The sequence below is a fragment of the Heterodontus francisci genome, chromosome 1, assembly GCF_036365525.1.
Source record: "Heterodontus francisci isolate sHetFra1 chromosome 1, sHetFra1.hap1, whole genome shotgun sequence".
NCBI classification, from domain to species: Eukaryota; Metazoa; Chordata; class Chondrichthyes; order Heterodontiformes; family Heterodontidae; genus Heterodontus; species Heterodontus francisci.
Window position 1 is genome coordinate 170,079,611 of NC_090371.1, and position 27,322 is coordinate 170,106,932.

General features: G+C 40.3%; 1 protein-coding gene across 2 annotated transcripts in view; it reads right to left on the reverse strand.

Annotated features, from left to right (window-relative positions):
* The window catches only part of LOC137373455 (septin-11), a 93,651-nt gene that overhangs the window by 56,141 nt on the left and 10,188 nt on the right, over positions 1 to 27,322 (reverse strand). For both annotated transcript variants that reach the window (XM_068038291.1, XM_068038282.1), the window contains exon 2: positions 2,821 to 2,935. Coding sequence is in view for 1 of the 2 variants with exons in the window: in XM_068038282.1 (XP_067894383.1) it covers positions 2,821 to 2,935 (115 nt within the window). In the remaining variant the exon portion in view is untranslated. The remainder of the gene's footprint in view (positions 1 to 2,820; positions 2,936 to 27,322) is intronic.

A 27,322-nucleotide genomic window follows, 5' to 3' on the forward strand; every position in this document is an offset into this window, starting at 1 on the left:
CATATACTAAAATTCGGAAGAATATAAACTACAGTTCTATGACAAAATGGAATGCATCACAAGGAATCCCAGCCTGAGAACACGTACTACAAAAACCCTCAAAAAAAGACTCAGATCGACAATATCCATTATGCATTTATCTTCAAAGCAGTGACTGTTCCAAAAATGCTAATTTTAAATGCACATGTTTAATTAAAAATATTTGCTAAAAAGGGTGATATAAATTCCTTGATCCAAATCTTAAATAAAGATCGAAGAACTGATCTTCATCGCAGCATAAGAATAAAACTTGGATCTTTTTTCATGTGCTTTGCTGTTTAACATCCACACAAATTAATCCTTGTTTAAATTGTGGCCAAAAATTTCCACCATGTACAAGTTACGTTCAAGATAAATGCAACAGGGCAGCCACCATTAATCTAAATGTACAGACTATGTTAACGTCTTGATGTGTTATAGAATGATTTATGAATACATCACCATCATTTCAGATGGGCCAGTTACTGTGTTTGGGGAAAGAGGATCATTTTGAAACAGAGGGAAGAATCAACCTGGTCTGCCCTAGAATATATACTGGTTACTGAGCAGCACTGGCAGATGCCAGCCAGCAGATTAGTTGAGCTATGAGATCATTTTTAACTGCTTTTTAAAATCAAGAAAGGAGTTTCATACTTGAATAGTTTTCTTTCATCTGCAGGATTATACTGAAGTTTGATATTTGCTTTAATATAAATGTGCATTGTACATGTGTTATGAATGCTGGACATTGTAGCATTATGTTTTAAAAACTGTGATTTTTAATGTAGTTTAAGATGGAGTCAGAAGTCAGGTGACCTCACATCAACTCTGCTTAAAGACAAGACAGGGATCTTGGTTACCAGGACAACAAAGAACCCAAATCAAAGACCTTTTTGAAAAGCAGAGACTACAGGTGTATAACACCTGAAAAGCAATGGGTTTCACCCTCCCAGAATTTCAGATTGTAAACAAGTTAGTGACTCTGAGAATGTATATGTGAATGGCAGTTCATAACACCTGAAAATAATGGAAAGCCCGAGAGGCTCTGCTGTAGCCAGACTTCTGGACTTTGCATATTGGAAAAGACAATTGGCTATTGACATTTGATTCCAGATAAATTCAACAGATTTTCAGAAAGCAGACAGGCTGTAAGTAAGACCAGCAGCCTCAGAAAGGAGGGAGAGGGAGTTCTCAGAAGATTATTACAGCGAAAGGCTGCAAAGACTTGAACCAGTTTTAAAAGTTGAGGTTTGCAGAGAAGTAAAAGACCATCAGGATCACCAGAGATTGCCTGATTCATGGATGTCTAGGTTGAAGGTGCTGGAAATGAGTGAAGAGGACATTGACAGAGAAAGGTCGGAGAGATCCAACTCATGCAACTGGGAGGAGTTTGGGACTTATAGCTGCAAAGATTTTGCCATCAAGGAGGACTGTGTAAGGTACAAGTGCGGTATGAGAATTTCAAGTGTTTTAATAAGTGTTTTAATAATTACCTTTCTCGTAATTTGGGGTATTTAGTTAAGGTGGACTTCTTTTAGTTTAGTTGTTATAATAAGTCTTCAAACAATGAAATCTTGTGTAAATCTTTAAATTGGTCTGGGGAGTTCATATCTCGTGTTTTAACGTTAATGGTCTCATTGAGGTCATAACAAATGCTAATTAGCAATTTTCACACACGTTTCAAAATGTTTCACACAGAGCCGAACAAGTCACATGGTTGGCTTCAGGCCAGCTTTCACTCTGCTGGACATTCATGATTAAGAATAAACTAAACTCAGTGGGAAGACTGTTTCTTGTAGGCCACCAGGGCCTTTGTGATGTTCAGCAAATCATGCATTACTAATGGACAGAAACAACAGTCCAACAATCAGCGCTCTTTCCAACAGGACATTAGTTATTAACAAAAATCAGATTTACCTACATATGGACTGGATAAAATTGCCTCTGGAACAGCATTAACATATAAACTTATATTCAATTTGTATTCACCAGTTATATGAACTCAATAAAAATCACAAAGTGTGGTATTCAAATATGTAAATTTTCATTTTTTAAAAAATTTTAATCTTTAAACAACCAATTAAATTACAATTAGATGGCACAAATTCTGTGCTGCACAATGAAATATATTAATTATAAAGATGTCGCGCCTACAGAATCCCTCTTCAGGAAGCTACCAAAATTATTTAAAAACTAATGTAGATTTAAATTCTCCATCAATTGATGATTTCCATCAGCAATCAGCCAATCAGAAATCAACAATTAGTTAACAGGTTTGCTACTTTAAAAAACTCACTGCAATTTAATGAGAAAAACAGAAGAAAGGAATATACATGGAATTGTCAAAAGAATGGGAGTCAGCAATATGTGCAGTAAACAGCCATTTATTCTGCTGTTATTTTACTGGGGGGGGGGGGGGAAAGAGGGGAGGGAGGTGCAAAAGATAAAATTGAAAATTAAGCATTTAAAAAAAGATATATTAACTATCCAGCTGTGGTTGGCAATTTGCTAAAATTTGGGAACTCCAGCTGACATTAAGTGAACAGATTGCTTCTTTATTCAGAGTGGCTCTTATGTAAAATAGGTCAATCCTGATGCAATTGCTTCACAGAAAAATTACAGTTGTTATTTGACTATTCCACGTACATTCATTCCTGCCCCCTAATCTTTGTATTGCAATAGTTTTTTATTCATTTTTTTTGTATTTTGCTCTCAATGTGGCCCATGTTTCCAAGGCTACATATAGTGTCCAATCCCGAGTTGTGCTAAATTGGCAGTGGGCTGCTTTCATATTTTACTCACCTACACAAAGAATATTAAAGCAAAACCCTTGGGTTGTTGATTTGTTGACCAGCTGATCTGGAAGGCTGTCAAATCCAACATGACCAGCAAGATTCAAGTTTCGTAGGTCTTCACTCTGCAACAGGGAGAGAAGAGTCACAAAATGTAGTTTCAGTAAAAAGCTGATGCTTATTGCCCACTGCTACGTCAAACTGTTTTGTTGAATGATAATTTTCTTTAATCCATTGAATGGAGATCTGAATTTATTTTCTTTTAAAAAGACATAATCAGCCTTTGACTTTCTGTCCACCGTTTGTGAGCGCTGCTCCTCGTTGAAAGCATGGTTTAGGACCTATTAAGTACTTACCCCCAACTGCCACCTCTGCTTTACCTCATCTTTCAACCTCATATTTCATTATCCAAGTGCACACTGCTAACATTTAACTGCACGTTCGCACTGCTAACATTTAACCGCACACTCGACTAGAGAATGTCCTGCACAGATTAGGTACAACGGTAATCCTGCCTTCCAAATTTGAGGGTTCAACATCCAACCTCTCTCCAACAAGGCTGACACTTCGGTATTGCACTGGAAAAGTCCTGAATTGTCAGAGCGCTATCCTTTGGATAAGATAACTTATGATTACCTAGGTTGCAACACTGTAGCTACATTGCAAAGGACTGTGAAGAGGGAGGCAAAATGGCTGCATTTCCCAGCAAGAACCAAGACCCAGGAAGTTTTAAAGGAACGCTTTGTTCTTTTCAGCAAGCAGAGAAATACTGCTAACTGCTATGTTTGAATCACTGAGTGACTGCCATATGACAAGCCCCTCCCCATCTGTGGCTTTAAGCTGTTTTTCTCTGCAGCAAAGGAGAAGCAACTGGACTCTGACATGACCAGACCCTAAGCGGGGGTACCTCTCTCTCTCTCCATTCCGGGCGAGGGCGCGAGTGCGGGCGAGTGGGCAGGTTGTTTATTACTTCATTAAATCGGTTTAGGTGCAATAAAATTACTTCTTTCTTTGTTAAACTCAAGAAAACCTGTCCAATTGGTTCTTGCTATGATCATAGCAAGTAATCAAACACTGACTGAATTGGCCAGTACATCCACTTTAAAGAAAGAATTAAACCTGTTATGGTCAAACAAGGAGGGAAAAGAGGGAACCCAATCAACCCCTCCTCACTTGACCGTAACACCACTTACAAAAGCCTTTCAGACTACTTCTCATCCTCAGGCCATCGCTTGTGTTTCATCTATGTGAGTGATGAGAGGTGTACCTAGCAATCCTTTCAGTGAGATCTTGAGGCACAATCTGATGCTGCACAGATCAATGTGGAAATCCAGCAAATGCACTGATTTACAAAACAGACAACATTTTTACCCGGTCCAAAATTAAATAAATATATCACAGGTATAGGATTGTGCTTTAATACATACATTAACCTCAATCCTTTCCTACAAACTATTGTATATTAAATTGCCAAGTGGGTAAGAAGATTCTATTTCAAAATGCATTGAAAATTCCCATGTCAGCTTCTATATGGGAAAAAAGCATTGCAAAGCTCTTAACATATACCTGCAACACCATTACACCTGTATGTGGTGCTTAAATGGCCATTTTCCAGCTTAGATATAGGAACCTGGGTGGACCATTCAGCCCCTGGAGTCTGTTAGGTCATGGCTGTTTGGTACCTCAATTCCATATACCCATCTTAACTCCATATCCCTCAATATCTAAAAAAAAAATCTGTCTCAGCCTTGAAAGCTCCAATTGTCCCAACATCCACAGACTGCTGGGGGACAGAATTCCAGATTTCTACTACATCTCCCCGTAACAGTAGCTAGAGAAGCACAAGTTCATTATATAAACTATTTTTGATGAATCCTTCTGAACTTGAACACATTGGCCACTAGATATCTCTACTGTAGATGCTCCTTCCTGCAGCACCTGCTCACAAGCTAAATAACATGCTGCCTCCTCATCCCCAACCTTGCAAAAGCAAGCGAGACATACCAACTAAGTTAAAGACCCTTCTCTCTCCCACATCCCCCACCACTGCAGCTCCCGAGCTTCTCATGCACAAGTGCTGTGTATGGAATTCACTCCTTGAAGCACAACCTTTAGTCTCCATTTTATGAATTCCCCCTTCTACTGAGGATTAGGGCCCAGCCACTTGGTCTAATCACCACCCACCCTCTCACTTTACTTGATCTGAATACAGCACCTGATTGCCCTTCCTGGCGTGCAACATCGCAAGAGATGACTCTAAATACTGAATTCATAGCATCCCTTGAAGCAGAATCAACTCCCAAAAATGGATACATGATCCCTGCAAGCATCACATAATCAATCCACCTTCTACTCTATTTTATCATGCAAAACACCTGTTTACAATGGAATAACTTTAAACAGCATAATTACATACTAACATTCTTGTTATGAATACCTTATACACTGAAAACAGTTAATTTATCAAGACCATCTAAAATACCAAAATGATCCAGGGCTGCAATGCTTGATTGTTATTCAGCATCACCTGTTGACAACAGTACGCATGTGGGTTCGGGGAGGGCAGGATCTACCTTGGCTGTGTTGCTTGCACACTTGGCTAACATGCCAACATTCATAATGCAGGCTGCATGAAGACTAGCCACTCAGACATGGTACCAGAAACAATTCAACAGGAGGGAAAGGGTTTTGGACGTTGGAATTTGGAAACTGCTTTCACGTTGATTTCAGTTGTAGAATGATTAAATTGTATAAAGACACATTTCTCCAAACTACTCATTTTCATATTTAATCTACAGAAAATCTTGATCCAAAATAACATATCTTGGAAAACCAGTTGCTTTTTGTATGACCCAGCTGTACTTCGCTTTGCTTAAAATTATATTCACAATTTATAAGGCACAATTGTTAAGCTTGGCCGACATGTTTATCACTCAGCAGTCTTTACAATGGAGCAGTTGCTCTTTTCCTCTTTGACCACGTAAAATATTCATAAATTTAATTCTTGATCCTTGGAACACTAGGAGGTTGTGATATTAATAACGTTATCCTTTTAGGAGACTTAACTAAACTATGTTTAGGCAGGGTTATTTAATCTTAAATTCTTTTAGCTATTGTGCTTTTATAAAGCCTGCCAATTGTTCTCAAGACAACATAACATCTCACTGTAAATGTTCTGAGATCAAGATAAAAAAAAGGGTAGCAGGGATAAACCAGGTAATTACAGGCCGGTGAGTCTAACATCAGTGGTAGGGAAACTATTGGAAAAAATTCTGAGGGACAGGATTAATCTCCACTTGGAGAGGCAGGGATTAATCAGGGATAGTCAGCATGGTTTTGTCAGGGGGAGATCATGTCTAACAAACTTGACTGAATTTTTCAAGGTGATGACTAGATGTGTAGATGAGGGTAAAGCAGTTGATGTAATCTACATGGACTTCAGTATGGCTTTTGATAAGGTACCACATGGGAGATTGGTTAAGTAGGTAAGAGCCCATGGGATCCAGGGCAATTTGGCAAATTGGATCCAAAACTGGCTTCGTGGCAGGAGGCAAGGGCGATGATCGAGGGTTGTTTTTGCAATTGGAAACCTTTGACCAGTGGTGTACCGCAGGGATCGGTGCTGGGACCCTTTCTGCTTGTAGTGTACATTAATGATTTAGACTTGAATATAGGAGGTATGATCAGTAAGTTTGTAGATGACACAAAAATTGGTGGTGTCGTAAATAGTGAGAAGGAAAACCTTAGATTACAAGATGATACAGATGGGCTGGTAAGATGGGCAGAGCAGTGGCAAATGGAATGTAATCCTGAGAAGTGAGATGAAGAATTTTGGGAGGACTAACAAGGCAAGGGAATACACAATGGATGGTAGGACCCTAGGAAGTACAGAGGGTCAGAGGGGCCTTGGTGTACTTGTCCATAGATCACTGAAGGCAGCAGCACATGTAGATAAGGTGGTTAGGAAGGCATATGGGATACTTGTATTCTATGCCTCGGCTAATAAAGGCAAGAGCAGGGAGATTATGATGGAGCTGTATAAAACACTAGTTAGGCCACAGCTGAAGTACTGTGTACAGTTCTGGTCGTCACACTATAGGATGTGATTGCACTGGAGAGGGTGCAGAGGAGATTCACCAGGATGTTGCCGGGGCGGGAGCATTTCAGCTATGAAGAGAGACTGGATAAGCTAGGGTTGCTTTCCTTAGAGTAGAGAAGGCTGAGGGGGGACCTGATTGAGGTATACAAAATTATGAGGGGCATTAATAGGATAGATAGGAAGAAACATTTCCCCTTAGTGGAGGTGTCAATAACCGGGGGGCATAGATTTAAGGTAAGGGGCAGGAGGTTTAGAGGGGATTTGAGGAAAAAAAATTTCACCCAGAGGGTGGTTGGAATCTGGAATACACTGCCTGAAAGGGTGGTAGAGGCAGGAACCCTCACAACATTTAAGTAGTATTTAGATGAGCACTTGAAGCGCCATAGCATACAAGGCCACAGGCCAAGTGCGAGAAAATGGGATTAGAATAGATAGGTGCTTGATGGCCGGCACGGACACGATGGGCCAAAGGGCCTGTTTCAGTGCTGTATAACTCTGACTCTATGACAAATAAAATGTTGCAAGTACACAGGTCTGTCATTATCTGAAACAAAAAATGGTAGACTAACAAATCAGGTAACACCCTTCTATCTCAGAACAGATGTTTTCACTGTGTTTATTAGCTATAAGTCAAATGTTTATGCAGGGAATAAAACACTTCCAGTGATGGGAGCTCGCAGAGGTGCATTCACTTACTCCCATGAAGACATGATGGGCGAAAACTGCTTTACATCGCCCCAGTTCAAGCAGTGCTACACAGACTTAGGTTGATTCCTAGAGAGCAGACAGCATGCGGGCCGCTATCCACACAGCGTTCCTCATTGACATCACTGCCAAACATGGCGCTGTCTGCCCGAGGATTTAACGCCGTCCGCGTAGTGCCACTTACTCAAACCAATTTTGCTCCTGCTATGTTGGGGGAGCAGGGGTGGGAGAAAGAAAATGGGAAAGTTCAAGGAGAAATCAGAGTCATATAACATACATAAGAGGCCACTTAGCCCATCGAGTCTGTCAGTTCTTTCAAAGAGCTAATCCCACTCCCTCAATCTTTTCCCATATCCTTGTAATTTTTTTCTTCCTTTAAGTAGTTATCCAGTTCCCACCACCCTATCAGGCAGTAAAAAAAAAAAACAATTTTTGGGTGCGTTTATATTGCATTAGTGGCACCGAGCTCTCAGAGCAGATCTCATACAACCAGCTGTAAGCTAAATATAAAGATGCCTGGACTCAATAATAACAGCAGGCAGGAAAACGTACTTCCTGACAACCTGCCTGGAGTAAGTTTTATGTTTGGCTCCCAATAGTTCAACAAGTTTATGTAAGTAGCTAAGCAACACAGAATAAGATGGACCTCGATTATTCCCTGATAATCCAGAGTTTGTGGATCTAAATGGGGTGATGGTAGAGGGACTACAATTAGCTTCAATTACTATAAGGAAATGAAGGAGAGAGGAGGAATCAGTCAATACTTCCGATTATTATCCAGCAATCCCTGTGGGGATGGGGGTGCAGATCTCATTATAGAACTGGACAAGCAAGCCAGAGATCACAAGTTTAAATCCCACTATTGAATGTGAATGCAATAAATATGGTAATTTGTGAGCAAACACCAGAAGAAGTGACCATGACAGTGCTGGATAATCATGCAAACTCAACTGAATTACTACCATACTTCAGTGAGGGTATCCTCCCATCCCTACCCAGTTTGCCTATACTGTGTGACTTACCTTTAGCTAGAGATGGGCAATAAATAATCTTAGCAGTGTCAGCAACATCCCAAGAACAATTTTTTTTTAAATGGCCAGTGCTCTAGACTGCTGTCTGATAAACCCTGTTAGGAAGACAGGGGAGAAAAAATAGCCAGTGCTCTTGCTACTAATTGCTATCTAGCTGAAAGTACAAGTGTCTGGGCATCAGGTGAGGTCATGACTGGAGTTGGTTACAATGCCCTCACACTATCGAGCAGTTTTGCTGATATTTCCTGCCTAGGCTCACATGTGAATAACAGTTAGTGAGGTACCGGGGGTTGTTTACACCTATGAAAGCATTCAGCAAGGCTTAAGAAACCCCAAGTCCTGGCCACCTGGCCCTTGAAGCTCAGGAAACATAATTCTATTTCTGCTTTTACTTGCTGGATTATGCTTTTTGAATGTCGTGGGCCTGGAAATTTGAAAAGGCCTGTTGCCTCAATTGCCCACAAGTTCTGTAGCAATAACACTTTGAAATATATGCAAATTAATAGGAGCATTTTAAATGTGACCCCTGGAGCTCCAAGTAGCGTACAAAGACAAAAATCTTGACCACCCTTCGTAATAGGCAGATGCCTGCCTCCTTACTCTTTGCAGGAGGTGCATGGCCTGGGAAAAAACAGAAAAACAGGAAGGGGAAAGTTAGATGATAACATGGCCTTAAAAAGGACTCAAAAGGATGCAAGTTAACCAGACACTTTTAAAAACTAAACGAGTACCACCAGATAACAGTTTCAAATCACCAGATGCCAACATAGCATTGTTTTGGTTGCAACTAAGGAACATCAGCAAAGTTAATGAAGAACAGATGTGCATACCGCAGTGATGTGCAAACCTCACTTTAACGATCCTGATGTAACAAACAAGCCTGGAAGAACTTGAGCACAGCCAAACTGAAAACTGCAGAATGGTTACATATGTTGCATATTTTACTGCCAAATTCTAAACCCTCAGAGGCTTCCAACAAAAAAAAAGCAGGATTTTTCCCAAGCGCCTTTCCAGTGCCTCTTGAAAAAAACTGAATTTGAGACATTCGATTTGTGCTGCGAGCAGTAAGAAACACAAACTAAAAACTTATTTAGGGCAGCACAGTGGTTAGCACCGCAGCCTCACAGCTTCACAGCTTCAGGAACCTGGGTTCAATTCTGGGTACTGCCTGTGCGGAGTTTGCAAGTTCTCCCTGTGACCGGGTGGGTTTTCTCCGGGTGCTCCGGTTTCCTCCCACTGCCAAAGACTTGCAGGTGATAGGTAAATTGGCCATTATAAATTGCCCCTAGTGTAGGTAGGTGGTAGGGAATATGGGATTACTGTAGGGTTAGTATAAATGGGTGGTTCTTGGTCAGCACAGACTCGGTGGGCTGAAGGGCCTATTTCAGTGCTGTATCTGTAAAATATAAAAAAAATCAAATTCGAAGAAACTACCAAATGCCTGGCAGGTTAACACCTGGCAGGTTAACATTGGGAATCCCCAGAATGTAATGGGGCAATTCTAAGAAGCAGCATTAATTAATCTAAAAAGCAAAAGAACATATTCTTGTTCAATGTAGAAATGGAAACAGGCGAATGTACGATCCATATTCAAAACGAGTGACTAAACAAGCAAAGGCAACTACAGACCCATTAGTCTTCTATTCCACGCAAAATAATGGAATCACTCATTAGAAGTAAACATGAGGATATCAGTACAATAATAACCAGAAAGAAAGAGAGGTAACATAAGGAAAAACCTTTTTATGCAGCGAGTGGTTAGGATCTAGAATGCACTGCCTGTGAGTATGGTGGAGGCAGGTTTAATCACGGCTTTCAAAAGGGAATTGGATAATTATCTGAAGAAAAAATATTTGCAGGGTTAACAGGGAAAGGCAGGGAAGTGGGATTAGCTGAGCTGCTCTAGCGGACAGCCACATGGACATTCTATGATAACCTAGTAATCAGCAATCAGTCTGAATTCAGAAGGGGAATCCCTTCCTGAACAATCTCCTCTATTTCTTTGAGAAAGTAACAACACAAGTAGACTTCAGAAAGTCCTATGACCAAGAAGGAAAACTAGCTGGCGCACATGGTCCATGAATGGTCCAGAAAGGGCCAAGGTTTAAGTTGAAAGATATCTAGGATTCTTCATAGATTTACACTGAACAAAGCAGATCTGGCAATGGATAGTTAGGCCAATTGTATACCAGTTAAGCTCAAGTTTGCACCCCTCAAATGGGAGAGAATAAAGTGTGCACTGTACAGGGAGACAAAAGTAAGGACATTTGTGACCTAGACTGTCCTGCCACTCATCTGAATTATGCAAGCTGTGTTCTGTCAGCAATGATAGAAGCCCAAGAAAAGTTTAAAAAGTGGAATGGGTTAGAGAAAATAATTAAAGAAAATTAGGCATTTTAAATACATGAGTACTTGGGAAATACTTGGTTGAGGAGCAGCTGGTGGGGAAAGGAAAATATTGCAATTACAGAAAACTTGTGCAGTTTTTGAACAGTTCAACATAAACTTCATAGAAAATCTTTTCTAATAACTCTTACATTTAAAATTCCAAAATGTCAATGTTTCAAATAAAAACCTGCAGAGAGCAATCGGCCTTCGTGTCCAGTCTCTAAATCATCTCAAACTCGCCACTTTGTTGTTTACAAGAATGGCAAGCTTTTAAAGACACAAATTCCAACACCAGCCCTTCAATTTGCACCTTTTGTGACAGTAAGAAACTGGTAGAATTTAGTCAGAGTAGAGGGAGTTAACATGGTCCTTCCCCACAATGTTTTTACAGCTGTGTTGGAGTTTGACCTAATATTTTCACTTCCCTATTCACATTCTGTCACGTCTGTTCAAGCGGACGCAAACAGCAATAAAAAGCATACTGCCTTTGTGAATACAGCTGTCAAAGCAATTTTTCCCAATAGTACATAGTTATACGTTAATTATGTAAATCATGTTGAAGTTTATGTAAATTCTTAAATAACTATGAGCAATATTTATGAAAAACATTTCCTTACAGACACTTAACAGTTTGTACAGCAGGTTTTGGTCCAGACTCAATTTTGTTACAGAGGCAACTGAGTGCTCTCCATAATCAAAGGACCACTCACAATCTCTACCTTCCTCTACATATAATATATGATTTGATTCAGGGGTCCAAAGTTTGCAGAAGAACATAAAAAAAAACTTTGGACCTTGCCTCAGTTAGCAACCAGAGAAGTTATGCTATAACTTCTGGTCGGAACGGAGTTAGCAAATCTGAGCTGCAACTTTGGTAAATATATATATTACAATTCATTAAGGCAGCCTATAAGGATAGGTGGCAGTGGGGGGAGGGCAAAGAGAAGGGGAATAAAATGGAAAAAACATTTTGCCAGTGTTGCCTCTAATTGCTATTCAGGTGAAAGTGTGCATGTCAGCAGAATTGCACTCAGCTTGCCAGCATCTAGGCTTCAACAAAGAATGAACAGTTTCACTGGTAAAGGTCACGTTTTGATAATGTTCCCAAGTAGCTATCATACAATTATTAGTCTTGAATATGAATGTCAGCCATCTGTTGTACCGCAATAAGCTCCACAGCAGAGCCAGATTCACTCCTCATCCAACATCCATACATAGCAATCAGGAGCCAGTGTCTGAGCCAGTTTTTCCATCCCTAAACCAAGGCACCGAAACCAACTGTAGCTCCCAACCACCACCCTACTCAAGATCAGCTAACTCAGTACAAATAGCCATCACAATTAACCTGGGTTGTATCTGATCCCTAATAACCAACGGGATTAGGTGTTCTTTTAAAGTAAGCACAGCTTACATAAACCCATGTGGGAAAACAGGACTTGGCTTTAACATCTTAAAACCAGATTTTAGTGCATAGGGAGGTATTTTACAACTGACAATAAGCCAGAGTTAAAATTACAGATACTCGGAAATTTGTGTAGCTTTAATAAAGTGAATGAATTAAGGTGTCTGGTTAGGAAATTAACAAATATCACCAAAGGCACCGACCGATCAGACAAGGCCCACGAATAAACAGGATTTCAGGCTTGATCCCTCGTCTATGGTGAGTTAGTTAATCTCTACAGGGTACAGGTACTCTCAAACTGTCAGGCTTGGGAGAAAAAGGAATAAAAATTAAGCAGGGTTCCCTTTATTGATCGCTATATAGTGATTTTTGCTGAAAACAGTGTGCAAATGGATGTTGGACAAAGAAATAATTTGGATTGGCCAAGATGTTTAAATGGTCAGCCTTCCTATCCACACTCATTGCTGACATTTAAACATGAACAATGACCACCTGGACAAAGTAAAAGAGGATGGAACCATATCTTAGCACCTTGAGAAAAAACGACAGGCAAAGAAAAAAAAAAATCTGAAAAATCAGTTGTAAAATTTAACAATTGTTAATAAACGAACAGACTTAAAAAGACAAGTATGATTTCTGCAGTTGGTGGGTGGGAAGAGGGGGAAATTATTATAAACAAAGATTTCCAGCAATTTAACAAAAACACTTTCACTCTCACTGCTCTTTCACAAAGAGGTGGGTGGGGGCGGGGGGAAAAAGACAGCAAACGTCCAGTTAAATAGTTTGTAATTAATGTAGATGTGTCCAAGCATTTTGTTTTGATGGACCACATGAGTATACACTAGAGAACTCAGGGGTCACCCAAAGAGGTTAAGTCTATACATTTTTTTCATCAAGAACCTCAAGCTGCCGATAGAATGTTCGAATTTAGGATTTATCCACCAATGAGGCAACAGCACAAAAACACAGCTCTTTCCAAGCTCACAATGTCAAACTGGAAACAAAAAGTGAATAAGACATAAAATACAAATAGAACACAGAGTTGCCTGGGCTTCAAATGTCAATTGCCAGGGGTGAAATGGATGATTGCAAATACAGTTAGAGCTAGTCCACAACATATCCAACACAAGGGTGTTAGTACCAGCTAACATTTTGTACTAAAACACAAAAAGTGCATTTTGGAGCCCGAGTACAATAACACTAGAAGGCAGGCACATACACCTGCTGATTGGGGTTTAGAACCTCAAATCTCAGGTGCTTGCGAACTAGTGTGTGGGTCTTTCTGGACTATTCAGGAAAATAGCTTTCTCTTTCACCGAACAACCCCTGTTCAGTACATACCTACCATCCAATGTGCACAAAATGGACACACACCTACTCCTGAAGTTTCAGGAACTGCAATATACAAAAAGGATGCCAAAATCCAGTTCCCAGACCCCACAGTGATGGCAGCAATCACATGGCATGATTACAGAGCATGGTAATGTGGGAGGCATAAGGGCTGCTTTGCCCTTTTGAACAAGCACATCGTGATTTAATTGATGTCACTGGAGCAAACCTGGATTAATCAAACCCAAAATGGCCCAATTTGATGTTGATCCCAAGAAGCGACAGAAGTACCTTTGTGGATGCTTCCCTTGGCTTTTTCTGAAGGTTTGCCATTGCAATTTAATCCAATATTTTCACAGCAAATCAGCCAGAGTTGTTCAGCTTTGTCTTCAGCAATAGAGGAAATTCAAGTAAAATGGATTTAAACTTACTAGATGTCTTCTGAAGGCATAGTGAAGAATTATAAGAATTATCTAAAGCCAACTTAATGCTTTGTGCACATCCCATTACAGAGTTCTCTGGAATGCTAGTCTTCTATACTATTTACATATTATGTAGGTCAAAGGAAGAACTAAACAACCAGGAATTTAAGCTTACACCATTTCAAATTCCCATAGTTTATTCACATGGCCAGCTGTTTCACAGGCTTCATCCAAGCAGGGAAAGAAAACACCAGCAAGGAAAGGTCGAGAGATCAATGGAAACCAGACAAAGGCAGACAAAATGTTACACTGAATATATACATGCAAATGATTATCAGCGATCTGTACTAATTTAGCTAGTAGGAAATAAACGGATCTCAATACAACAAATTGCATTTATACAGTGCCTTTATCATAAAACATCCCAAGGTGCTTCGAAGGAGCGATTATTAAATAAAATGCCACAGAGCCAAATAAAGAGATATTAGGACAGGTGACCAAACGTTCGGTCAAAGAAGTAGGTTTTAAGAAATGTCCTAAAGGAGATAGAGTGAGAGAGGCAGAGGTTTGAGAGAATTCCAGGGCCTCAGGCCTAGGCAGTTGAAAAACATGATCGCCAATAGCAGAGTGAATAAAATCAAGGATGCCCAAGATTCCAGAATTGGAGGACTACAGATATCCAGAGGGTTGTGGAACTGGAGGAAGTTAGAGATAGGGAGGGGAGAAGCCATGCAGGAATTTGAAAACAAGGATGAGAATTTTAAAAATCAAGGCAGTGCCAAAAGTAACTATATACCAAAATGTAGATACTTTTACATTAAAAAAAACTCTGCAAAAAGCACTGTTGGACTTTTATCCAATTAGACCTCAAGTGCTATATTTAAATAAGCTAGTTAAGAAAAAAAAAAACACTTTCTTCATGGGTCCAGGCCATGACTGCAGGCTGGACACCCAGGTGGGGCCCATATGCAAGTTTTGGCAACACTGCCAATGATGTGCTGAACTCATTGAAGGCTTTAGGTGTGGGAAAACCTGGCACTGGGAGTCTCTGCCACTCAGCCCTGCCTCTCTTACACCACTGGACTTGTAAGGGGCAAAGCCCTCCTACCCATCCCTTAAAAAGTCCTGTGGAATGACCAGCATAAAGCTTGGACTGGTCACACCTGGGTCCCAGACAAATATCTGGCCTTCTCCCACCTAAGTTACACCCACTGCATCAGAAGGGTGAAGATTTCTAGCCGTAGCTTTTCTCCCTGACAAGATTTTAAATAGTTTACCTTGATGGTCGAGAGTGAGAGCCCCTTCCCCCACCCTCCCTCCCTCGCACTGAAAATCTTAACTCCACCCCCTCCCCACTAGTATCACACCTACTTTCCCTATACTTGGAAGTGAAAGTGCAGAAGAGCCAGTCGCCACTCTGAAGATCGTGGCGGGCCCAGAAGATTCAAGGTAAGTTTATTTAAATCTATTAATTTTATTAATTTACATATTTAAATGCAGGTGTCGTCGTCCAGCAGTGGGAGGGTAGCCACAGAGCCTCACCGCCACCGGGAGGATCGAGCCGGGTCCTCCCAGCATCAGGCTCGATGGCGGGCCTCTGTTGGAACCAACTTCCAGCCCCCTCCCCCATCCCAACCCCGCCACAGAGTCTAACGTCAGAGGTCCAGTAAATTCCAAGCCATAAATACTGTAGCTACAACAGGCTGGGAATTCTGCAGCAAGTAACTCAGCTGACTCCCCAAAGCCTATCCACCATCTACAAGGCACAAATTAGGAGCATGATGGAATACTCCCCACTTGCCTGGATGAGTGCAGCTGAGTAATACGAGAGAAGCTCAACACCATCCAGGACAAAGCAGCCTGCGTGATGGGCACTCCATCCACCCCCTTCACCACTGGCACACAGTGGCAGCAGCGTGTGCCACATACTAGTTGCACTGCAGCAACTCGCCAAGGCTTCTTTGAAGCAGCTTACAAACCAGCGACCTCTACCACTTAGAAGGACATGGGCAGCAAACGCATAGGAACACCACCACCTGCAAGTTCCCCTCAAAGTCACATCCCATCCTGACTTGGAACTATATCACTGTTCCTTCACTGTCACTGGGTCAATATCCTGGAACTCCCTTCCTAACAGCACTGTGGGTGTACCTACATCCCAAGGACTACAGCGGTTCAAGAAGGCAGCTGATCACCACCTTCTCAAGGGCGATTAGGGATGGGCAATAAATGCCGGCCTAGCCAGCAATGCCCACATCCCATGAACGAATATAAACAAAATTCTGCAATATTTTGAAATAGCCTTGCATATGAGGGGTGAAGGATTTCATCTACATTGCTGCATAAGGACGAACACATGACGACATTTCTAGGACAAATCCAATCTCACAAATCACTCTTTGCTATAGGTTTTCTGTTCCATCAAATACAAATTTTTTTTTTTTTTTAATACAATAGTATACACAATACCAAACAAACACAATTCATTTCACTGGTGCGAATGCACCATCCTGTGCTGAGCTCTGATTGCACAGATCCTAAATGTTTAATTAGTTAAATAAATCAGTGGAAATCAATAAGAACTCTACTCACAAATTGCGAATGAATGATATTTTTAGCAGAATAATAGAAAGGACTCCAATTATAATATCCTTTTCTAAGCCAGTTGGGAATTCTTATGTCTACTCTTGCTCAGTCCCATCCCTGGTACCTTTTGTCATCATCCTCACAGCAAGACGTGCAAGAAAATCAAAAGGGAGAGGGGTGTAAATGTTTTCCAACTTATCCCTAAGGAAGACACACAGCCCCAAAGTTTCTATCACACAAAGCTGCAGATTTTTTTTTTTCAAAACTGACATTTAAAAGCTAAAGTTGATCAGAGATGACACCTCAGTATGCACTGTAAGCATTCATGAGCATAACTCAGACTCTGCTATTTTTAATAGCTAAACAAAAAAAAAGTATAAAAAGGTGTATGGGGGTGAGGGGGAAAATGATCGACACTGTATATTTTACACACCCACTGAAGTTGAATTTTCTGCCCTAAATTATTTTTTACATCTCTGCTGCGGACCTGTTATTGGGAGGATCTTAACAGTTCCGAAGAGCTGCTGACGCTGTGGTATTCACCCCCATTTACATTGTACAGATTTCAGGCCATCACAGCAACACTGAAATTTCCAAATGTGTGAACTCCACTATTACTGTAAAGTCACAATTGCTACCTTTAAGTTTGTGGCTTTGGCTTTCTCTAATGGTGATGAAATTTGGAGATGTCTGGTTTGTAGAGGACATCTAACACCACCATCTGTGTAGGCTTTTCTCTAATATTTTGGCAGGATAGACTCTATCATGGGTTTCTGGAAGCATTAGGACCATTTCATTTACACTGGTAGCATGTTTCTTTATTTAAAGAACTTCATCCTTTTGCTCTCCATTTGTACTGTCCCCCTCCTCTCTTTTGACAGAATCAGTCCCTTATTCAGTACAGTTCCACTAATACCAGTGGTAATTCTTCATATGCAAGCATCAATATCAAACTATTCCAGCATGGGAGCATCACAGCCAACCCCAATCTGTTTGTATGCAAACATCCACAAATGTACTTCCAGCAGGGACTCAATGGATAATGATCAGAAGAAGCCCTGCCAATTTTGATCACCCTAAGCTAGGGACAGCAGGTCTATTTGCAACATTGGCTGAAACAGGCTAACTCAATGGAAAGTGTGGATAACAAGCAAATTTCCTGGGTTGTATGAAAATAAGCTACCTACTCTTTCATGAGCTTTTTTTAAACAAATGCCATATGTAACATTGTTTACATCCCAGTTCTTCTATTTTGTCCCTTCACATTTCATCAAGCGTATCTACACTAAAACTTGTGGGCCATATACAGCGAGTGGGTTTTCCAATCTGGCCAAAAAGCTGAAGCAACTCAAATTTCTACTTGTGCTTATGCTACTTATTGGTTTGTCCTGGTTGAAAAATTGCAGACAGACGATATTCAAAGGGCAGGTCATAGCACTGTTGCCTCATCAGCGAATAGATCCTAAATCTACACACTGAGATCCATTGTCAACAACAGCTTAAGCTATATGCAAATTCAGGAGAACACTGATTTGTATTTGGCCCTGAATTTTTACAGGGATTGTTCCAATCTCCTACTGCAACTGCTATGGGAGATGGCAGAACTCTCAAAAAGTGTAAACAGCGCTTTACAGCCATTTACACTTTCTCAAAGGGTTTTGCCAATCTCGCACTGAAGTTATGACAGACAATCAGGATAACCCACTTGAAAATTCAGGACTCAATACTTTCACAAACCTCTATAGCACCCAAAAAAACCAGGGCGAACAACAACATTTATACACACTATACAAAAACAATTCTAACTCTGTTGCCTCTCACTGCTTTTCAATCTTCTCTTTTATATCCATCCTTACAGTTTTATTATCCCTTAGTAAAGATGCTTCACTTACTTCTGATTTATTTTTAGCCACTTGTGTAAACATTTTGTATGCAGGTTGTACAGATGCCAGCAAACACTAGATTTTTCTAGTCTTTGTCATATAATATTCAAGATACAATATTTAATTAAAATCTCAAATTGCGCTGTCCTCAGAGCCTGCTAAATTTAACCCATACCTTTGGTGGACAAATGGATTTAAATCCAAACAAAAATAGAACCACTAGCACTTTTTGCTGGGGCAGTTGGCAGGGGAAATCAGATGGGCTTAAATCTACCCATGCACTTGTTTAGCTAACTTGGATTAATATTAATTCAGTTTTGAAAAAGGCTTATATTCCTACAATAAAAACCATTAAAATAACGATGGAAATGACTAGTGTGCACCACTGTCACTATAGAAACCCAAACACAAATTCTACCCTTGATTTTTCCCATTTCTCAAGGCAGTGATTCACTGAGACACAGTTCCACAGGTGCCAGCAGCCCTCCAGTACTACTCTCAAATAGCCATTTTTCATTTCTTCACGTTTGAACCAGGAGCATGACCCTATTATCACCCAGAATAATGCCTTTTCAGCAAGGGTCACCAGAGAACCCAAGCTATTTTTTTTTCTCCTCTTCCTAGCCAAGAGGAACTGAGCTCAACTGTGACACCCTATCACCTCCCTCGTTAAAAAAAAATCGGCTAACTCAGCCCAAGGGAGTCATCAATCTTGTAGTGTAGATGACCTGTATTTCCATCTTTGCTTAAACTCATCAAACTAGAATGCTCAATCCTAAAATATTCAGCTAGCATAAGAATGAAGGTATGAAAAAAATTAGCGTTTTCATTCTGACAAATAAGGCAACAAAGGAAGCCTTACAACTCGTCTGACCAGATGACATAAGTGGCATAAGTGAGACGGGAAGACCTACAGTTGGTTTAGTACCTACAAGAAGCTACCAGTCAGCAAAATGTTTAATCTCCCAGTAATAAACTCTAGCTGATTGTCTGGGTGGAGTGGAGGAGAAGAATGTTAGCTATGAAGCACTTGTCCAACAGACTCCAGTCGTCACATTTCCACCCCACCCATCAACCCCAAATGTCAATCATTGTTGGAATACTTTATAAGTATCCGTCACCTACAGATTTGAACTTCTGTTTAAAATAAGGTAGTTGCACTGCAGGTTACTGGCGCAAGGCCAATAGATGAACTGCTCACAGAGTACACCTCCAGAAATCAGACTGGGAACTACAATTTTATGATGTATGCTCCTGGCGAGCACTGCTCCTCCTGAGGATTTTACTCTTCCAATGTTTTTCATTGTTACTATTGTTTTAAATGAATTCTAGATACAGAGTATGCGCCTTTCTTTCACAAATCCAGCGTAATGAGGCTTCAAAGAACCCACAAGGGCTGTGGAAACGGAAACAACCAATGACTTCAGACGGAAATTGGATGGCCAGCTGAAGGAAATAAACTCACAGGGTTACAGGGATTGAGTCGGGAAGTGGGACTGACTGGATAGCTGTGGAGAGCTGGCAATGATTCGATGGGCCAAGTGGCCTCTTTCTGTGCTGTATACAACTATGACCAAGAATAAAATGCAAAACAAAAGCTGCTTTAAAAAAATAGGAATATTTGCACAACTACTGTAAAAATAATGTAACAAGCATAAAGTTGACTAATGCTTAGTTCCAACATGCCAACTTTCTGTCAAAGTATTCATACTAGCAAGTGATTGCACCACAAACATTGAGGCACAAGACGAGGTTTGCAGTACCACAATAGGCCATTACGTACTGAAGATAACATGAAGATAAAACAAAGATGCTATCAGGGTGACCTCCTGGCCTGATCCAGTTCAGATAATAGACACACAATAATCCAGGGTACATTCTATAGACTTCCCCTTTGGCACCAGCTTCAAAAGGTAATAGGAATGTGCCATTCCTGGAATCAAACACTCTTTAGTTCAGAATTCCAAGCTGTTGTTACATGGGATGTTCGAGTAGTTGTCAGTCAGGATCTTAAAGGGACAACCTTGCTCTGCAATTACACTGACTTGCCTTACAAAAAAATACCTAGGATGCATTAAATTCACTTCTTATTGCTGATTTTAGCTGGAGGCAAATCTCTCAGAACTGTGGATCTGCTACAGATTGGACCAAACCACCATGATGGCGCTAGAAAAGCTGGAGACTGTCTGTTTATAGCATCAATGTACCAGTGACATTAAGAATTAAAATTTACTAGTTTGAGGTGAATTAATCTATTTCCATGAGATCACAGATTACTCCAAGTGTTGCCTTCGTTCAGTTGGTCACACTTTCACCGAAGTCAGAAGCGTCATTCTCCAATGCAGTCTGCAGATGACATTAAGCTAGGAGGCACAGTAGCTTGGGTGGATAGAAGCAGGAAGTTCTGAACAACAACTTGGATTTATAAAGCGCCATTATCACAAGGTGCTTCTCAGGAGGGCAACTAGATAAAAATTCACACTGAGCCAAAGGAGGAGACCTTAGGACAGGTGACCAAAAGCTCTTAAAGAAGCAAAGAAAGATGGAGAAGGGGAGAAGTTTAGGGAGGGAATTCCAAAGCTTGCGTCCCACGCAACTGAAGGCATGGCCACTGATGGTGCAGCAATTAAAACTGGAGATGCTCAAGAGGTCAGAACTGGAGAAGTGCAAAGATCAGATGGTTGTAGGGCTCAAGAAGGTTACAGAGATCGGGCCATAAAGAGATTTGAAAATAATGATTTTAAAATTGAGGCATTCAGGGACCAGCAGCCAATGAACCATGCATAGGACTGATGGGTGATTTGGATTTGGTGTAAGTTAGGATATAAGTAGCAGAGTTTTGGATGGGCTTAAAATTTATAAAAAGAGTGAAAGACTGGAGGCTGATCAGGAGAGCATATGATAGGAACAGGACTATGGCGCTCAGCTGTTCGAACCTGCTCAATGAGATTATGGCTGATCTATAACCCAAGTTCTTCCACCGCCTTGATTCCATATCCTTCAATACTCTTGGCTAGCAATAATCTAATCACTCTCAGATTTAAAATTAATTGAGCTAGCATCTACTGCTTTTTAATGGGAGAGTGTTCCACATTTTTACCACCCTTGTGTGAAGAAGTATTTCCTAACTGCTCTCCTGAATGGCGTGGCTTTGATTTTAAGGTTATGCACCCTTTCCTAGATCCCCCACTAGCAGAAAATGTTTCTATCTACCCTATTAGTCCCTCTTAAAATCCTAAAAACTTCAATCAAATCACCCCCTAAATTTCAATATTCTAGGAAATACAAGCCTAGTTTATGTAATGTCTCTTCAAAATGTAACCCTCGGAGCCCTGGTAACTGATTCTAGTGAATCTGCGCTGCACTCCTTCTGAAGCCAATATAACCTTTCTAGGTTGCAGTGCCCAGAACTGCACACAATACTCTAAATGTGATCTAACCAAAACTTTGTATAGCTTTTATGTTCTAGTTATAAAGGCTAACATTCCATTAATCTTTTATTATTTTCTGTGCCTGACTGCTACACTTTAGTGATCTATGTACATGGATCCTTACATCATTTGGACCTCCACTGTCTCCAGCTTTTTACCATTTAAAAAAATACTTGCATCTATCCTTTCTTGGTCCAAAATGAATGACCTCACACTTCTCGGTGCAGAAATTCATCTGCCACAATTTTGCCCGCTCACAATCTAGCAATGTCTCTTTAGAATTTAAGCTCCCATTTACATTACTCACTATTTCACCAATCTTTGCATCATCAGTAAACTTAGATATATGGCTCACTATTGTATTATCTAAGCCATTAAAAAATGAAGTGAATATTTAAGGGCACAGCACAGATCCTTGTGGGACAACACTAATCACTTCCTTCCAATTTCAGTACATACTATTACAACCGAGGCAGGAACAACGCACTGTCAAGTCAGTCCCATTGCTCCACAAGTCACAGCATATTAAAGTTTTCCTACCCAACTGGAAAACAGCCAAATTAAACACTATGAACCCCCAGAATAAAATACATCAAAACAGGAATCTTTAGACAACAACCAATTAACTGTTTATTAAAAAACTAAATCTTAAACACTATTAAGATAAACCTATGTCTAAAGATCTTATAACTCCTTATTTAACCTACGCCTCCCCATGCACACACACATTCAAAAACTAACAATGGTTAACCGCTTTTGAAAATTAAATAGCGTTTCTTAGGAATGAAATAAAGTAGCTGGGTTGCAAATCCTGGTAAGTTACAGTCCCAGTTGATGAGGTATCCCAGAGTAGAGAAACCAGATGCCACTCGAAGTCTTCAGGTAAATTCAATGAAACAGTTTTTAATAGATAGGCAAAGTATTTCAGCTGCAGCAGGCGTCACACAGTTCTTTCAATGAGAAGCACAGCTATCGGTTTACTTGGAATTTAAAATCGGCAGTCTTTTGGTAAAACTTTACTGAGAATTCCAGCAAACACAAATAGGCAATTGAGAGAGTTACTTCTATAGCAGTCTTTTTAGAGTTTCGAAGTAAAATGGAATTTACTACCTCTAATAATGCAAATTGTTCTTTTTCAGGGGGGGGGGGGTTTATTCCTCCTTAGGCAAACAGTCTGAGCTCAATATAGATTTTCTCTGCTGAGAAATAGACAGCTTCGATTGTCTCCAGTTCAAACTGATTTTAACAGTTAAAAAACATTACAGTACACCATGTGACCTTCTCTCTCTCCTGCTGTGGCCCAAGAACAGGTGCAGCTGGCACACTGTGCCCCCTTAGTTTTTAAAGGCATGCTTTTTTTAAAAAAAGAGAAAAAAAAGTTCCACGACAACACCCATGATCCCTAGTCTTTGACTTTTATACCACCTATCCAAATCAATAATTTTCCTTCAAATCAACCAATAGTTTCTTACGTGGAACCTTATCAAATGCCTCCGGAAGTCCATATAAACTACATCCATAGACATTCCCCTGTCTACTAGTTCAATTACTTCCTCAAAAAATTCAAATCAGGTTCGTTTGACATGACCTACCCATAAAAATCCAGCTTGGCTATCTCTAATCGGCTCACATTTCTAAGTCATCAGTTATCTCTCCTTAATTCTAGATTCCAATAACTTTCCCACAACAGATGTTAGATTAACAGGTCCATCATTTTCTGGTTTGGCTTATTTGTGATTTTCCAATCTTAAAAAGGGACAATTCCAGAATCGAGAAAGCTTTAAAATATTATGACTAATACCTGCAATTCCCTCATCTACTTCCTTAATCAGGTGCTGAGGATTTGTCAGTCTGTGGCACCATTATTTTTTCAAATATTGCTTTCTTGATTATTTTACCTTTAGTGAGTTCCAGACCTTGATACATTATTAGTTTCCCTGGAATGTCTGGTATATTATCCTCTACCTCTATCGTGAAGACTGACAAAAAGCAATTATTCAATAACTCTGCCATTTCCTTATTTCCATTTGCAATATTACCCACATCTGTTTTTAAAGGGCTCACATTACCTTTGACTATCATTTTCCTTTTAATATAAAAATAAAAACTGTGATATTTCCATAATGTTGACAGACAAGGAACTGTGGAGGAGCAAAGGAACTTAGGTACCCAAGTACACAGATCATTAAAAGCTAGTGCACAGGTACAAAAAGTAATCAAATGGACTAATGGAAAGTTGGCCTTTATCTCAAGGGAGTTGGAATTCAAAAGTGGGACAGCAATGCCTCAGTTATACAGAGCCATGGTCAAGCTCCATCTGGAGTACTGGATTTGGTTTTGGGCATCAAACCTCAGCAAAGTAGGGGCACAGTGCACATTCACCAGAATAATAGAGGATTAAAAGGTTAAAATGAGACCAGCTTGCATAAACCTGAAATGACCCACTCCTGTTCATAAACTAGATTATATACTCAAGTCTGTGCTTCACGCTTCAGTGCACTATTGAGTGCTACATTGTCAGAAGTACTGTCCTTCAGATGAAAGGAGATGTTGTCATGTTTGCCTACATAACCACAGCACATGTACTGAAAAAATAATTCATTGGTTGTAAAGCCCTTTGGGACCCCGAGGATGAAACGGTGCACTATTTAAATGCAAATTATTTCTTTCTAACTCTACTGAATTTGTGAAACAAATCTGAAAAACAGTCAACGTGTTTGCGTAAAGAAAAAGGCAGCACTGTTGGTACAAAATGTACTTCTGTGTTCTGACGGAAGACAGGAAAAGGCAACACATCACATAGCACAGAAATGTAGAAGAGACACAAAGAGCCAATTTAATCCTATGACTCGCCTACAAAGAATGGCTCAGTAAGTTTATCCAATGAGCAGCTGCGCTAAACAGACCAGGATTGACCTAGCTTCAATCCTGAGCCTGCGCAAAACTAACCAACATCGACTGAGATCAGCAGCCATCAGTTGAAAGGTAAATCAGCCAAGATTTTATCACAGTAGGCAAATCAGCCAGGGCTCCTGGCTTGATCATTATTCGACTGCTCAGAGCAGATAGTTCTCCTGGTGTCCTGATCAATATTTATCCATCAACCATCATTAAAAGAAATTATCTGGTCATTTGTCACATTACTGTTTTAAGGTCTTTAAGGTTTCCCTACATTACAGTTCAAAAGTATTCAATTGGCTGTGAAGCACTTTGGGATGTCCAGAGGGCATGAAAGGGGCTATATAAATGCAAGTACTTTCTTTCTTTCCATGGGGGTTATATAGATAGAGAGCAAGAGAAAGAGTGCAGCAGCAGGGGGCTAACAGCAGAGAACTGGACAATGAAACCAAATTAAATTTTTAAGAAATATTGTTTGCAATTAATTTCCAGTCCATCCACTGCTTTAATATTTAATTTCTCCTAAATGGGATTTTAAAGATAGCAAAGAATTGTAGTGAGGGAGTACGGTAAGCACCAAGAGTTATGATCCTAACAAGCACCCATGGGTTAAGCAGAAGTGTTACTGACAAAATATCACTACTAAAAGGTCAGACCTATTTCCTCTTCAATTTGTCTGTGGCAGGGTTCTTTACAGGAAATATTAGAGATGCATCAAAGCTCATCCAGAAAAGCAGTGATGTGAAACAGCATAGAGGGAGGGAATCATATTTGTTTTATAATGATTCAGACAGCAGCTACAAGACAAGAGTGCACAGTAATGGCCTATGTTAACAAACATGTACAATGTTCGGCTTGTGGTACTGAAAAATGAATAGACAATGCATTGGATAAATTCCCATATTTGAAAAAATGGCAACAGTGTGAAATGTCAAAGAGACACCGAGCACTGAATATATTCAAGGCTCAATTAGATTTTTGATCGACAAGGGAGTCAAAGGTTATGGGGTGCCGATAAGAAAGTAGAGTGGAGGCCACAATCTGATCAACCATGATCTTATCAAATGGCGGAGCAGGCCCGAGGGGCCGAATGGCCTACTCCTGCTCCTAGTTCTTGTGTTCATTCAAAGTGCAGCCAGAGAACAGAGGGATGTGTTGCAAACATCTTTGCAGACGTTTCTGTTGTAGGAATGTTATCTTGAGTTTGGATTCAGTTTGTATCTTTGAGCCACGATATTTACAACATGAAGAGGTATACAAACAAAACCAAATGGATTAAATGCGTACAGAGTCTGAAGATAACCATGACTATTACATCAAATATCCAGTACAAGACACTTCTCTCCAACCCCCCAGCCAAAAAAGTGAATGCTTTGCATTTACAAAAAGCTTCAGTTACTGGAATTGGCCATTTTTCCACCAACCTCAGCATAAGTGTAACCAACTCTTGTGAATTAATGAAGTCAAACTAGTGCTCAGAGTTGCAGCCAGCAGCAGCCTCAACTTTGGCAGCAAGATAAGATAAATTAACTGGCACGCTGCTTCTAGCATTGGAGAACTCTCTCAGGAAGTGGTTTTCCCCAAACCACCAGAGCCAATGCATAAAAAATGTTAACGTTTGCAGCCAGGAGCAAAAGCCATCACTAGGCATGTCCAGTGCTCAGTCTACCCACATGGGTCATTCAAGCAACTTTAGTGCTACTCCCCTGTACAAACTTTCCTCAAAGAGGGCAAGGTCTGAAGACAGAAAGAAAAATGTAATAACCAATTAGTGTTACGGAACGTCTTCGACTAAGTCTTTCTGTGAAACAACTCAGTTCGCTTGCAATTGATTCAACAGGAAGGATCTGGTGATATTGGATAACTGCCCGGACAAAATTTGTGCATATGCAGTTACTCTGAAGTCACGGGCATGGCTTTAAAACTACTATAGATGTGCAAATATTACATATGCAGTTAAACAGTCACACTTGTGACTTCAGGAAAGTCTGTCTAAACTGCCAAAGCCAGGCAAAGGCTGAAAGCACATGGATGGCCTGTGCACAGTCTGAGACTTCAGTTCACCAACAAGACCAAAAATTGGAAGATGCAACTGAACTGCTGTGAGCAACTGCTGTTTATATTTTCTGCTCTGGTACCAAGCAGTGAGAGTCACCAAACAAATCCCCCTCTCAAGGAAAGTGTTTGCACCTCCAGTAGCATTTGTATCACTGTTTACTTCACAGGGTCAACCACCCTCTTGTTGTCAGAGGCAAACCTGCCAAACAACTGAAACTGCAGCAGTCAAAACTATACACATTTACTGTTGCATATTATCATTGCAAGCCTGGACACGACA